This window comes from Pleurodeles waltl, chromosome 3_1, assembly GCF_031143425.1.
Source record: "Pleurodeles waltl isolate 20211129_DDA chromosome 3_1, aPleWal1.hap1.20221129, whole genome shotgun sequence".
NCBI classification, from domain to species: Eukaryota; Metazoa; Chordata; class Amphibia; order Caudata; family Salamandridae; genus Pleurodeles; species Pleurodeles waltl.
Window position 1 is genome coordinate 772,012,570 of NC_090440.1, and position 16,113 is coordinate 772,028,682.

General features: G+C 44.1%; 1 protein-coding gene across 3 annotated transcripts in view; it reads right to left on the minus strand.

Annotated features, from left to right (window-relative positions):
• The window catches only part of USP47 (ubiquitin specific peptidase 47), a 1,215,141-nt gene that overhangs the window by 378,708 nt on the left and 820,320 nt on the right, over positions 1-16,113 (minus strand). For all 3 annotated transcript variants that reach the window (XM_069223601.1, XM_069223600.1, XM_069223599.1), the window contains one exon: positions 15,799-15,918. In XM_069223601.1, coding sequence (XP_069079702.1) covers positions 15,799-15,918 — 120 coding nt within the window. The remainder of the gene's footprint in view (positions 1-15,798; positions 15,919-16,113) is intronic.

The window sequence follows — 16,113 nt, forward strand, 5'->3', positions numbered from 1 at the left end:
AATCTTTACAGCACAATAAATCCACACTGATACCAGTGTGGGATTTACTGAAAAATGCACACAGGGTACATCTTAGAGATGCTCCCGGTATACCAGTCCAAACACCAGTGTTAGGCTGACCAGTTCCTGCCAGCCTGCCGAAACCAGATGGGTTTCTGGCCACATGGGGTGAGTGCCTTTGTCATTCTGTGGCCAGGAACAAAGCCTGCACTCGGTGGGGGTGCTTCTCACCTCCCCCTGCAGGAACTGTAACACATGGTGGTGAGCCTCAAAGGCTCATGCTTGTTACAGCGCCCCAGGGCATCCCAGCTAGTGGGACATGCCTGCCCCTCCGGACACAGCCCCCACTTTTGGATACAACTCCAGAGGAGATAATGAGAAAAACAAGGGGGAAGTCACCCACCAGTCAGGACAGCCCCTACGGTGTCCTGAGCTTAGGTGACCCCCTGCCTTAAGAAATCCTCCGACTTGCTTTTGGAGGATTCCCCCAATAGGAATTGGGATGTCCCCCCTCCCCTCAGGGAGAAAGCACAAAGAGGGTGTAGCCACCCTCCAGGACAGTAGCCATTGGCTACTGCCCCTAGACCTAAACATATCCCTAAATTGATTATTTAGGGGCAACCCTGAAAACAGGAAAACAGATTCCTGCAACCTGAAGAAAGAAGAAGAACTGCTGACCTGAAAGCCCAGCAGAGACGAGGGAGACAACAACTTACTTGGCCCCAGCCCTACCGGCCCATCTCCAGACTCAAAGAATCTGCACAGCAAAGCATCCAGCGGGACCAGCGACCTCTGAGGACTCAGAGGACTGACCTGCACCTAAAGGACCAAGAACCTCCTGAAGACAGCGGCTCTGTCCAGAAACAACAGAAAAGAAAGCAACTTTAAAGAGACTCCAACTTCCCGCCAGAAGCCTGAGTCTTCACACTCTGCACCCGACGCCCCTGGCTTGAGTTCAGGACAAACACCTCAGAGAGGACTCCCAGGCAACTCCCAACAACGTGGACACCCTGAGTCGACCTCCTTGCACCCCCACAGCGACGCCTAAAGAGAGGATCCAGAGGCTCTCCCTGACCGCGACTGCCTGGTAACAAAGGAACCCAACGCCTGACCAAGCAATGCACCTGCAGCCACCAGGACCGAGAGGAACCACCTACCAGTGCAGGAGTGACCAGCAGGCGGCCCTCATCCTAGCCCAGTCAGTGGCTGGCCTGAAAAGCTTCCCTGTGCCCTGCCTGCATCACCAGAGTGACCCCCAGGTCCCTCCATTGTTTTCCTATGACAAACCCGACACCTACTTTGCACAATGCACCCGGCTGCCCCTGTGCCGCTGAGGGTGTGTTTTGTGTGCTCGTGTGTGTCCCCCCTAGTGCTCTACAAAACGCCCCTGGTCTGCTCCCAGAGGATGCAGGTACTTACCTGCTAGCAGACTGGAACCGGAGCACCCCTGTTCTCTATAGGCGCCTATGCTATTTGGGCCCTCCTTTGACCTCTGCAGCTGGCCGGCCCTTTGTTGCTGGTGCTGAAGGTTTGGGGTGGCCTTGAATCCCCAACTGTGGGCTGCCTATGTCCAGGAGACTGAACTTGTAAAAGTTTTACTTAACTGAGAATCTGACCAATACTTACCTCCCCCAGGAACTCTTGATTTTTGCAGTGTCCACTTTTAAAATCACTTATTGCCATTTTAACCAAACTCTTGTGTATTATTGTTTTAAATCAAAGTTCTATACTTACCTGTGTGAAGTACCTTACAATTTATGTACTTTCCTAAATTCTGGATCTTATGGTTCTAAAATAAATTAAGAAAATAATATTTTTCTATATAAAAACCTATTGGCCTGGAGTTAAGTCTGAGTGTGTGTTCTCATTTATTGCCTGTGTGTGTACAACAAATGCTTAACACTACCCTCTGATAAGCCTACTGCTCAACCACAATACCACAAAATAGAGCATTAGTATTCTCTTATTTTGCCACTATCAACCACTAAGGGGAACCCTTGGACTCTGTGCATAATAACTCTCACTTTGAGATAGTATATAGAGAGCCAACTTCCTACAACCTCTGATTAAGCAACATTAATAAAACCTAAAGCAGAAATCATTACTTTGCATCAAGAAATAGAAAGAAAGAAGCAATAAACATCATGCATGAAAAAAGTTCAAAGGGTGTCAGTACCACAATATTGCAATGACAAGCCAGGGAAACTCACCACCTGGCATGAAGGAACACCCACGGGCATTCCAGTGAAGCGTAACTGAAAGTCGCATGGCCCTGCAGAAGCAAGGCTGGCGTGAGGAACACCGAAGAACAAGTAACAGCACAGTAGCATAGGATGAAGAATCCAAAGGAACAAAGTTAACCCATTGCTTCACCCCTACTGTCTCGAAAGTCTCAAGGCCAAGTTAGCCTGTGCACCATCAAATGGAATGCCCAGTAATGTAGATTGGATTGGCAGTGAGAACTCTGAGGTACATAACCAGGCACATCGAAGAAGTGTAACTGAGGAAGCCATAGTTTGACCCACAGAGTCAGTGGAATCCATGCCACGGTGAATGATTAATTTAGCTGCATTCCACCCGCCCTGAAATATAAGAGTAAGAATATTCATTACCTTATCTGCAAACAAGGTTAAACAGTTCGCTAAAGAGTTCCATAATGAATGAGAGAAACATCGAAGAACAAAAGACGTGTTCACAGAACATAGAGCAGAACTTGCGAGGGAAAGAATATGCCTGCCACAGACATCTAGAGCCCTGCACTCCCTATCAGGAGGACCATGGGGGAGGGACGCTACATCTGGGAAATTTGAAGTGGCCTGTGCCACAAAACTTTGAGGAGTAGGATGTTTGAGCAAACAAGGTGGATCTCCTGGGGCAGGACGGTGACTTTCGGATGTATCCCGGTCAACAGGGGCAACCGGTAGCAGGATTAGCCCAAGCACCCAACACGACATCTTGTAGTGCCTTGCTATAAGGAAGTACCAGCTAAACCCCAGTCTGGCTTTGACAGAGTATTTCAATTGAAGTATCTGAAGTCAACTCCATTAAGGGAAGGGTGAGACATAACATCTCCAAAATCCTCGTTAGCATGTCTGCAAAGGAGGAACTCATTTCTGTAGCAAGTCCAGGAAGGGAAAAGAGGCCCAAGCCACTAGTAGTAGTCAGATCAGAGAACCAGCTGTCCTCTCTAGGAGGTCCTGACTCCAGTAACGTCTCTCCACCATCTCCTGCAGCAGGAACAAAATAGGAATGGATCTTATGGAGGAAGGACCAGCACCGATGTCGACTGGCGTAAGAAGGCGATGCCTTGATGTTGTCATCGATATCAGATAGAGAGGACTAGTCGACTTTGGTCGACGCCACCAGCGAAGTCGCTGGAGTCGGCTGAACGGATATCAGCGCCAACAATGGGAACCCCGAAGGACTGTTCACCGGTCGCTGCAGTAGTCACATCAAAGGATGCTGCTGGCCTAACTGAAGCTGAGGGCAAACCTGCGGGCACGGGCACAATCAATACACTGTGCACCTCCTTGGGACCAACAGGCGCTCCAGAGGAAGTTGGCTGACCAAATATGGCTTGAAGGGAAGAATAACATGCACGCATCTGGTCCAGAGTTGCCTCATCTCCCGGAAAGGGAGGAAAGTGTGGGGCAGATCCTGACCTCATTTCCTCAGCCGAGGAATGACAGGAGGTCGAGTGCAGTGAGGTCGGTAAAAGCTGAGGCCTCGACCGTCTATGTGATTTACCTTTGGACGTCGGCATCCATGAGATCGACTCCTTGAATGGCTCTGTGAATAGACATCAGACCAAGAAGGAGATTTAATGCAACTGGAAGACCGAGACTCCACCGTCACAAGCTTCATCCGACGCTCTCGAAGAGCCTTCAGCCGAAGTCGCTGACAAGAGCCACAGTACTTGGTGTCATGGTGCTCCCCCAGGTACCATATGCACATCGAATGGGGATCTGTAACTGACATCTGACATCCATAGGACCCACAGGGTTTAAATCTCGAATACGTAAGAAGCACACTGCTCCGAATACAATGAAAACGTCAAAGGAGGCCGGAAAAAACTGCCAGAACAACCGTCTCTGGATCTGCTTTGAAAGCACAGAAAAGAAGGAACTGATGTCAGCGCATCAGCGGGGGAGCTATCTGGACTCTGTTGACATCACATCCGGTGGATGAGGTCATTACGGAGTCCCACAACACCCTCTGCTGATGCCCAGACGTACTTGGGGAAAAAGGTTTCCAGATCCAGGCTGGCGCAGGGGGAAGATTCTAAGTTAAGGAATCTGTGGCTAAATGTTTCTATCAGATAAGGCGTTACCAAAAAGTAACTTGTTCATCTAATAGCGATTTCTAGTCGTCTATTCCTCACCATAGAATAGATACCAAAGCAATAACACAAACTGCAGGGCCTGCTAACTGGCTGAATACAAAAAGTCCAGGAGGAATGAATGGGCAAGGTGCCCATCATGATGGAACTGGCTGTCAAGGCAGTAGTGTTTAGTAAACATGCAGAAGGATGCCCTGTTTAGCAAACATGTGGAAGGATGCCAACATAGCAGCCTTACTGAGGTTTAGGACGGGAACTCCACAAGCTCACACGGTAGATGCAGCTTTGGCTCTGGTGGTACGAGCACGCAAGCCCTCTGGGGCTTGCTTCTTGGCTGATGGGCAGCAGATCATGATGCAAAGTATAACCCATCTGGAGATGGTTCGTTTCTGCATTACTTTCCCCTTATTCGCTCCAGTGAACCCTATAAATAGCTGATCGTTTACCCGGTGTTCTTTTGTGCGATCAATGTAAAATGAAAGTGCCCGTTTAGGGTTCAGGTGATGTAAGGTTGCTTTCTCTTTGGAAAGTTGAGTAGAAGTAAAGAGAAAGGACAGCGTGATGTTTCCTCATTTTGGCTAAAGTGGGAAGGTGCCACAGCTTTTCTAAAAAAAATCTTTTTTAAAAAGGAGGCACAGTTTGGCTGGGACAAAGCTGGTATATGGAGGGTGAACAGAATTGACCCTCTTGGCTGATGTGATGGCCACCAAGAAGACTGAGGGAGCAGCTGTGCATGGGTCCAAAAGGGGAACACATCAAAAATGTTTGGGGACCACTGAATAAAAAATGGCTGGCTAAGAAATGTAATGAAGACCTTTAGAAAAAAGAAAAAAAAAAAAAAAAAAAGAAGTGTGACAAACAGGGAGTGTTGATCTGTCAATCAAAAAAAAAGCAGGGATTGCTTAAAGATGCCCCTTAACTGTTCCCAGTGCAAATCCCTGCTAGGCTAAGGACAGAACGAAAACCACCACTTCAGAACATGTTTGCCAGTGCACAAGCCACACACTTGTCCCAACAGCAGGCTAATACAGTTTTTGTTGACGGAAGTCTGGCTGTCAGGATGACGGTCGAAGACCCCCAGCTGTAGCTGCTCAATCTTCATGTATGAAGTTGGAGTGTATGCAGTTTTAGATGGAGGACCCTACCCTGTTGCTGTGGCAAGAGATCCTCCTGAGGGGGCAGCCTAAATGGAGAACAGATGCTTTCGCCCAGAAATTCTGGATACCACACTCGCCGTGCCCAATCTGGAGCCACTAGGATGACTTGGGCTAGTCGGCCCTGATATTCTTGAGCACTCAGGACAGGAGTGCTATCAGCAGACATGTGTACAGGAATCCAGAGTTCCAGTCAAATTAGAACACATCTCCTTGTGAGAGCTGCTTTGGAAATGTCAACACAGAAATACTAACATTGTGTGTTCTCGTGGTGGGGAATAGATCAAGCTAATGTTCTCCCCACTCTCCGAAGAGACCATGCACCACCTCCAAATGCAGACACCACTCATGATACATGAGGCATCAACTGCTGAGATTGTCCGTCCTGGTGTTCAGAGATCCTGCCAGTGTGGTGAATCCATTTTAGTTTCCCCCTGGGACACAGGAGTCAGCATAGTCTCTAGCTTGCAGGCCTGTGCCCTCATCTCCTAGTGACCTTTTACCAATTTAGCATGCTCTGTTTCATTCCATTTATTTTATTATTCCGTTAGCTTTTTTAATTGCTTACTTTTTATGAGAAAGTTTTGATTTTCACTGTCAGTGCCATTCTGAGAAGGCCTCATTACTGGAGTCACTATCAGTGATACACATAGGTATTGTCATCATGTCCCTTTCTCACTTATGTGTGATCGGAACAAAATGTGCACTTGTTAGGGATTGTTTATGCAAATGCTTACACAAGTCAGTTGTTTAGGAACATACCTGCGTCAGGGATCCTACATGATCTGTATAAATACACCTCACATGGACAAAGTCATTAGAGCGGTTCCTTCCAGATGCCATCTACGCTGTGCGTCACTTGCTGCAGAACTCAACCTTTGTGTTGCCACGGAGTCTGAACTAGAGACCTCATTCTAAGGTAAGGAGGGTTGGGGGTTGTTTCTCATGGACATGGTACTGGCAGATGCGGTTTATCATACTTAGCTCTCATTGGGGTAGATAAATTAGGCTTTCTTGGTTAAGAATTTTAAATCATGTTTATTGTAAGATGGTGGGGGTTTCTATATTCATGAGTCATCTTCACAATTCTGCTTCTATTGCTGTTCAATATCCTAATCATTGCAGCACATGCATTTTATCGTGGATTGCAGTCCTTTCAATAAATATATTGAAAACCCTCCTGCATCTCCTTCATTGCCTATGTGTGTATGAGATGTATTGCTAACAAGAGAAAAGGGGAACCTCCGTACCACCACGACTTCCCTGAGAGGTCTAATTTAGAGTCCATGTGTAAGGCTGACAGAAATAACCTTTGCTTTCTCAGTTTTGGTGAGGTGCTGCTTGTGAGTCGGGAGGGTGGGGCCAACAGTTGCAACTTGTTGTAGGAGTGACTAAGTCGCCCACAAACAGAAGTGATGTCACCCCTAAAACAGCAGTCTCGCTAGGAGTGAGAATCCAACTAAGACACCAGGTGTTGTACGACCAGTAATCCTGACATTCCAGCCATGTCCAAAGGTGCAGAAGCCTCCTGGCACAAGGTCCACAACCCCACCCCACCCTGTTTGTTGAGGTACCACATGGGGGATGTGTTCGTGAATACCTGAACAAGCCTTCCTAGATGGACGAGAGAAAGGCTTTCAATGCCAACAGAATCACTGTCAACTCCAACAAATTGATAGGGAGCTGAGACTCTGCAGGAGAGCAGAGTCCCCTGATATCCACCTTTCCCAGGTGATCACACCAGCCCAAGAGTGAAGAGCTTGTCACTACTGTGAGCTCTAGGTAGGAAAGGAAGGGAGATCTGCCGCTGACCCAATTACAATTAGATAGCCACTACTGCATATCTTTTGCAGTACCCTCTGATATCTGAACCAGGTCAGAAAGATTCCTCTGGTGCTGCGTCCATTGGGATGCCAGGTACCACGGCAGAGCCCACACATGCATGAGTGTGCTTTACCAGCAGGAGGCCATCTGACCCAGCAGTCTCAATCAGCCTCACTAAAATCCAGGACTGATGTCAAAACATCAGGATCATAGCCTGAATGTCCTAGACTCTCCACTCCAGAGGATGGGTGCGGATCTGCACTGTATCCAGAACGGCTTAGATGACAGGAAGCCTTTGAGAGGGAGTTAAGTGTGACTTGGACATGTTGATAGTAAATCTAAGCGGGAGGGAGGTCCACCATAGTCTAGAGGTGGGTGACAACTGCATGGAGCGAACCAACCTTCAACAGTCAGCTGTTGAGGTAGGGGAAGACAAGAACATCTGACATCCACAGCTGTTCTGCAACCACCACCACTTTCAGGAACACCTGACAGGCACATGTGAGACAAAAGGGGAGCACAGCAAACTGGAAATGCTCTGTCCCACATGAACTGTAGTTAATGACACTGGGCCTGAAGGAAGGGGATATGAAAATAGTTGCCCTGCAGGTGCACTGCTACCATCCAGTCTCCAGGGTCAAGCGCAGACAGGACCTGGGCAACAGTCAGCATCTTGAATTTTTTCATTCTCAGAAAGGGGTTAAGGAGGCACAGATCAAGGATAGAGGGGAGGCCTCTGTCCACCTTTGGCACCAGAAAGTAGTCGGAACAGAAACCACAACCTACTTCTGATGCCAGCACCCTCTCACAGACTACTGTGACCAAATGTACCTGCACTTACTGGTGCAAGCAGAGAGAGATGGTCCTCCATCAGCCGGTGAAAGTGGGGATGAAGGGTGAAGAAAACTAAGTCCCCAGGAGCTGGGCGGTGGCGACGTCCAATTGTTTTGTGCAGGGGGGGTGTCCACGCAGGGCTTGATCCCAGTCCTAAGCACGCCATCCGAGAGGGCTTAATTAAAGCTTAGCATGGGTTCTGTGGGGGGATCCCGGTCTTAAGCACCTCCGTCAAAACATTGACTTCCATTGAGGGTGGTTGAAAGTCAAGGACCTCAGCCACCCTCTTCACCACCCTAGCAAAGGAAGTCTCTCTTCCATAACCACAGTAGGAGGGGAGACAAGGCCAGCATTAAAGAAGTGTCCAGACCATTGGCGTCTGCCAGTTCCTCATACTAGCTGTCATCGACTGACTGGGCCAAAGTGTCTTCATGAGGGGCAGGGTAGCATAAGGATTTTCAGGTCCCATCCTAAGTCCCCAAGGGACTATCAAACAAAGGAGGTACTATCTTCTACCCAGATCGTGTTTTTGGTCTGGTTGGTATCGCGCAACGCGGTCCAGCGCCATACTGGAGTCAGGCAGGACTATGAGCTTGACTCCGCAAGATGCTTCAGTGGCACCAGGATCGACACCACAGAGAAAAGCGCTGGCAAAGGTTGTGGATTTGTGACCGGGATCAGTCCAGGAACGCACCCAGAGGGCCCGGTGACAATCCAGTCAGGGTACCTCCAAGACCAGTAGGGTCCGAAGGCACTCCCAAAGGAGTAAGGTTAATCAAATGACATGGGTGGCCTCAGAGTTCATTGAGTTAGGCAGGATTCACTTCAGCTTCGGGAACTTCAGGGAGGCACATATCAGCCCCAGACTCAGACTCTCAGGTGGAGTACAGGAGAAGACAAAACAATGCCAACAGGGAAGATATTCATAGGATTTGGGCGCTCACAGTAAGTCCAATCAAGTAATAATCCAATAAGTTTATGGTATGGTGCTCATGACAAGAGGATCTCCCTTAGTCCTCCCATGTTTCAAGGCAAACACACAGAAAAAGAACAAGTGTCAGAGCACTCATGATATTCCTAATTAGGAGTTATTGATGTATCCAGTCTTCTTAGTCAATCAATCACCGACTCATGTTCATCTCAGAGTCCAGATTTTATTCTCAATGTATAAAACTCTCCATAAGTATAGTAAAGTACAGCCAACACGTGTTTCATCCCATGAGAAGTTAATCTCTTAAGGACTTCATCAGGGCTGCAAATAGACAAAATAATAACGTTTACATATGTGGTATCGAGCGTTGGTCGAAACAGAGACCATACCAGCACCAAAAGTGACAATAGTGCAATGTAACAGGGCAAGATATAATGTGACTTCTGTGATATTCGTACAAAATTAACGGTTAAGATAAAAAAGTATAGACCGTCAATTTTTATATCCCCGTTCAAGAGAGGGTGAAATGTACAAATCAGTCATCTGTTATTAAAACTTTAGTTAACTACTGATTATACATGTCCATGTACCATATAGGTTTATATAATGAGAATGTGCACGTCACCAAAAGAAGACAAAATAAAGTGAGACGCCCTATGAGTAAGGCAGAAAAAAGATCCAGGTTCTATGTAGAGATTATAAACCAAAACCCAGAATATATAGAAAACTAAAATAGAGATTATACAAGCAGAAATAAATAAAATAAATATATCAGGGAAAAGAAAACCTAGACTAATCTGTCGTTTTCCCATTAAGGCATCTCATCTGGGACATACCTTAATTAGAATTGCTTAGTTTAGTAGCGAAATATCCAAAAAGGTCATTGAGCAACCTGTCGAGATCCCAAAAAGAAAAAGGGGGGGGGAGAACAATCAGTCTTATATAAGGTCCCTATCAGGTATAGGGTATAAAATCCAAGCAATTAAGTAAGACAACTCACAAATATACATACACCGACCTTAAGTTCTATGTTGCATCCAAAATAAAGTTGCAACGAGGTAAATTCCATATCAATCTAAAAAAAGAATTATAGACATGAATCTATCATGCTAAGGTAAGCGTCACCGCGTGGATTCTATGACAAAAAAGAAGAAAAAAACAAGAAAAAAAACCCAATGCCGAACCTCGAACAAACGGAGCCAATCAAGGTGTTACAAACCAATAAACCACTCACCTTCTGTAATAGATTATCAAATTATATATGGGGAACCAAAACGGAGTCAAAATGCACCCCGCTACGTCCCAGTCACAATGTGCCGCATCTCGTCTAAATGCCCGAGAAAGCCATCCCTTTTTAAAAGGAACTGTATCCGCGGAAATGATTGGAGTGGAAGACGGACTTTAACTAAAAACCATGGGCGCCATATTGTAATGTCTAGAACTGTCCGTAGAACGTTGATTATACCATATCGGGTACTTAATGTTCCTAAAATTCACCCGTTATCAATCGATATGCCACATGAGGGAAGCCAAAACGGTCTATACTGCAAAGTGAAGTATCCAAATTCGAAAAATGGATTCTTAACAATATGGGTAGCAAGCGTAATGCTAATAAGGTAGATATAAAAGAAATACTGGGCAAAGGTTTATTTAACCTTGTTAACCCTTCAAAAATAGGGGGAAAGAAAAACGGGGGGCCTTAAAACCCAATCATAATAAATATCCCTCATCTTAATAAGGATAATAATAACTGTCTATAGTCATAAAACTAGAATAAACCAAAATATACAATCAGAAATGGGATGGGAAATAGCAAATGGTCGCACTATAACAAAAAAGAGGATAAGAGTGAAGTACATATTCAAAATATATATACCTATTGATAAGATCTGCAGAGACAACTCTTTATCTATGAGAAATCATGATATAAGTATGTCGGAGATGGGATAGAAAGAAACATGTGGTCATTAATACAAAAGAGAAGGGGATGAAAGTAAAGTAACATTTACATCACATGTGACATAATATGTCTGTTGCAGGGACAGCTCATAAACAATGACGTAAGGACGTCTATAAAAGAGAGATAACATAGTAGCCTCATCAGTTGCAGTGAGTCAATAATAAAATAAAAATCACATTAAATGCAATTGGACATGCGTAAAGAGCTGAAATTGATAATAGTACCAAGTCTATTATATTGAAACAATGTATACTTCGAATCAACATATACGTACAGATTATACAGCAATATCATTGTATAAAACCCCGTACGCTGCCTAAGTACCAATCATTGACATAGATACATATCTAATGAACTAACATACGGATACAGTCATTATGGAAATCCATAAGTATCACATGAACCTACACTGTATTCCAGCCATGTTGGAGATAAGGTGTTAATCACCTAAGTAGTACTCCATCTCAAAATTGGTGTTCAGGCCATCCTCCACAGCTCTGAGTTTTAAAATCCAATAGCATTCCCTTCTTCTAAGGGCTAACTCTCTGTTACCACCCCTAGGGTCTCTTTCAATGAGATCAAACCGAAAAAATTCAAAACCACATGAGTTGTTACGTTCAGGGCATAGCCGCATGTGATTTACAATGGGGTATCTCCCATCATCCTGTCTGAGGGCTCTGAAATGTTCACTTGCTCTGATTTTTAGTGGTCTAATGGTGCTGCCTATATAATACAGGCCACACTTGCATACGATCATATAAATGACAAAATTACTGTCACATGTGATATTGTAGTTAATATTAAATGAAATTCCAGTGGAGCTCATGAAGGAGGAGAGGCCAGATTTTGCCCATCTGCACATGCCACAGTGTCCACACTTGAAAAAACCCTTATTACGTTTACTAAGCCAATCATTGTGTCTCAGTTTAGTGCGGAAACTGGGGCATAGGATGTTCTTAAGAGTTCTACCCCTCCTAAAAGTAAAAACCGGGGTCCTAGGAATCATTTTCATAAAGTTAGGGTCAGCTGTAAGAATATTCCAATGTCTGTTCATACATTTCTTAAGAAGCATAGCTGGTTTCGTATAGTTAACTATACAACGAATGGTGTCATCTCTAGGTCTAGATTTCTGACATAATGTATCCGATCTCTTCAGACGCATTGCCCGAGTACGGGCGTTATTAATCACTTCTGAAGAATATCCCCGTGCCTCAAATCTATTGCTCATATCCTTAATGCATAGTTTAAAATCTTCTTCAAGGCTGCAGTTTCGTCTTGCCCTCACCATCTCACCATAAGGTATTGAATTGATCTGGTGGGTCGGATGTGCGCTCTTAGCATGTAAGATAGAGTTACAGGAAGTACTTTTTCTGTAGAGACGACTCTCTATTCTGTTGTCACGGATAAATAGTTCAACATCTAGGAATGCAATTTTAGTCACACTTTGTTCGGAAGTAAATTGTATGTTACAATCATTATTGTTCAGATATTTAATGAAAGCATTCAGTTTTTGTAGGTTACCTGTCCAAATCATCAGGCAATCATCAATATATCTACCCCAATAGAGTATGTCAGTCATCCAATTGCTACCTTCTTTACTCCAGATCTTATTTTGTTCAAAAAGACCCATGAACAGATTTGCATAGGCTGGAGAAAATTTCGACCCCATGGCGACACCTTGTCTCTGGCAAAACCAGTCATTATTAAGTAAGAAAACATTGTTATTCAAAATCAAATCGACCATATTGATTAGCATATTGGTGTGGTCGTAAAGTATTGCAGGTCGCCTGTACAGGAAATAACGCAAGGCCTCCATTCCTTGTTCGTGATTAATACTGGTGTAGAGGGAGGTGACATCCAATGTGACTAAGATCATACCTGGTTCCCACGTCATGTCGGATAATATACTAAGAATGTGTTTGGTATCCTTGATATATGATGGCAAATTAATTACATATGGTTGTAAGAAAATATCGACATACTCCGAAAGCCTCTCCGTGGGACCTCCTATGCCTGATACAATAGGCCTACCCGGCAGGGATGTGGGATTCTTATGTATTTTCGGTAATGTGTAAATACAGGGATTCCTGGGTCTATGGACACGAAGGTACATATATTCCTCTTCCCTCAAAAGAGACTGATTCAGACACTCTTGTAGGAATTTATTGATTTTATTAGACAGTGAGGGGATGGGATCTGAGACCATCTTCTCATAGCAAACGTTGTTTCCTAATTGTCTGTAAATCTCCTGTTTGTAATCTGAGGTGTTCATAATCACAATATTACCCCCTTTATCCGCCTCCCTTATGGTAATCTCTTCATTACTGGATAACTGTCTTAAATTAATTCTTTCTGAATGACTAAGATTGTGATGCCAGACATCCAGTCGAGTGGTGTTTTGACATTCCAATTTGTTGAAGTCCCGCCAGACTACCTTAAAGAAGGTATCTATACAATTATCACCCACAAGGGTTGGAGTCCAGGTCGATTTATTCCTTAGACCGCTAGGGAGTGTCTCTGATGGAATATCAAGATCAGATAAGATTTGTGTTAAGGTAGTCGGATCTTGTTCGTAGTTGGCAATAGACAGTAAGGTGGCCCTGTCCTGAATATCCCTGATGGATAGGGGATGGCCCTCATTGAGAGTATCCATTGAGGTACCGTTTCGTCTATAGTCGGGTTGATTTGAGAAATGTTTTTTCAATTTAAGCCGTCTGATAAATTTGAAAAAGTCGATTTTAGTACCCTGAAAATCCCCCGTATTTCCTGGACAAAAACCTAGACCTTTACTTAAAAGAGTCAAATCGTGAGTTGTAAGTTCGAGATCAGAGAGGTTAATGACATTGATAATGTCACTAACCGAGTTACTTATTTCCCCTTGTTCCAAGAGCGTGTTTTCATTCCTTTCTTTAAGTCGGTGTGCTCTGCCTCTCCTACCCCGTCTGGTTTTCCTGGTTCTACCACACGTCGGTTTGTCTCCCACTGTCCCTGTCTTATTCTCCGGACCTCTGCTAAAAAAGAGGGAGTACCCTGTGGTGCTATTGAGTCAAGTCTGGAAGTATTGGAGCAAGCACTACTCTCGCTGTTACTGGTGGATACACTATTCAGTGAGGATGAGGAGCCCGCCTCACAATTTGGCGGGGTTTCAACCCTTTTAATCAAATGATCATATTTGCGTGAGAATGTGAAAATCCTACCATTTTTATAATCCAATTCATCCCGTCTGAGTTTATGCGCTTTTCTTTGTGCGACCTCATTCTGATGTTGATTTATAATTTCATTTAGTATTTTAAAATTTTTGGCCGTGGGTTCTTCCAAATTCATATTTCTAATTTCTGTTTCTAATTCTGAAATTTCCGTTTGGAGTCTGGTGACTTTCCTCTCTGCGTTTTCTATTAAAATATTCATAAGTTTAAGTGAACTTGAAATCAGTTCTTGTTCCCAACTGTCCAAGAGATCCGGATCAAGATCATCAAAAGTGGGGAAGATATGTGACCTTAACAGGTAACCGTACAGGAGAAGGGCTTCGATTGTGGCATCATTCTCATGTCTTGCCCAATGACTTAGACCAGCACAATGAAGTCGAAGAGCACTTCAAATTCTTTGATTTTTGCATTTATGGGGCTTACCAAATGATGATGAGCCAAGTGTGACTTCGACATGTTGACAACAACCGACAGGAACAACTCTGAGAGTAGGCCCGGGACCTTCCACTCAACCAGGACCTGTAGCAGTACAGAGTCTTCCTGTGTCGGGCTGCCAGAATCTCATCTCCCGCTCCTGAATCTCTCTGGGATTCAAGGTGTAGAAGTCAGGACAGTTCCTGGAGTTGTGGGTCAGCTAAAGCAATCACGGGTGAACACAATGGGAATCTATCACTGACATTTGCTGGTGATAGGATCTGCAAATTTTAAACCATGTAGTTTTTTAAGGGGACATGCCTAAAGCACACTGAGAGCAAAATTGTCCACAAGAGTCGATAAAATGTTGAAAAAGGTGGTCAAAAAGTGATCGTGGTAGCTCTTCTGGCTCTGCGCTGATGGTGCAGAAAGGAAGGAACTGATATCAACATGCTGAGGTGAGGTCAATATAGGTACCACACGCAAGTCATACCAAGAATGGATGGCGCCTACTACACGGAGCAGATCAGCAACACGTGCCAGCATCCAGAGGTACTGCGCAAGAATTTCTGGATCCAGTCTGATGCCTGGCGAATATTCTAAGGGAAGGAATTTGCAGCTACAAGTCTCTATGAGACGCTTAAAGCTAGGACAAAATATTACAGTTGTCACAAAGACTTGTGCCAATCCTAATTCCTTTTATGATGGAATACACAACAGAAGTCTGTTCTACATAAAACCTAAAAGATTAAGTATTTTTGCTATACCAACAGCTCACAAAGGCTAGAGAACGTAAATATCTGAGGATTCACAACTCATATTTGGACTTACCAAACATTTACAGCTGGTATTATTGGAAAAATAGCATTCATTACTATTTATTCCTTTCAATATCCTCACAGATTAAGATAGCATAGTACGAAATTATAAATGGCATTGTACTGTACAATACACATGTTAATTCTTAATCCTATTTGTTGTATGGGGAAGGAGTTTGCGGAAAAGGTTTTCCTAAGCAGCATAAAAACAAAATTGAACAAACTGATATGACTAGGAGGATTAGAACAGATCTAGTTTATGTAAATCATCAAGCTATTCAATATTAAATAGTTATCAGGAATGTAAACATGACTTACTTTATTACTTCGAAAAAATCCTTCTGATTTCAGTGTTTTATTAGGCACATTGAGAAGACGCAGGTCATTGTAGCAGCGTTCCAGTACTAGGCGCATGTTTTCCACTGGCAGATTAGTGGCCTACGAATACGAAAAAAGAGGTCATTTGATAAAAACAATAAGTGAATGAAAAATATTTTCTAGATGCAATGCTAGTATGTTCCAAATTCTTCAAAGCAGTATTGAGCATATCTTAGTTTCAGTCAGGTATGGCTGGTGACTATTTACAAACTGTAGGAATTTCTTATGGAATACATTCATAGGCACAAACCTTAA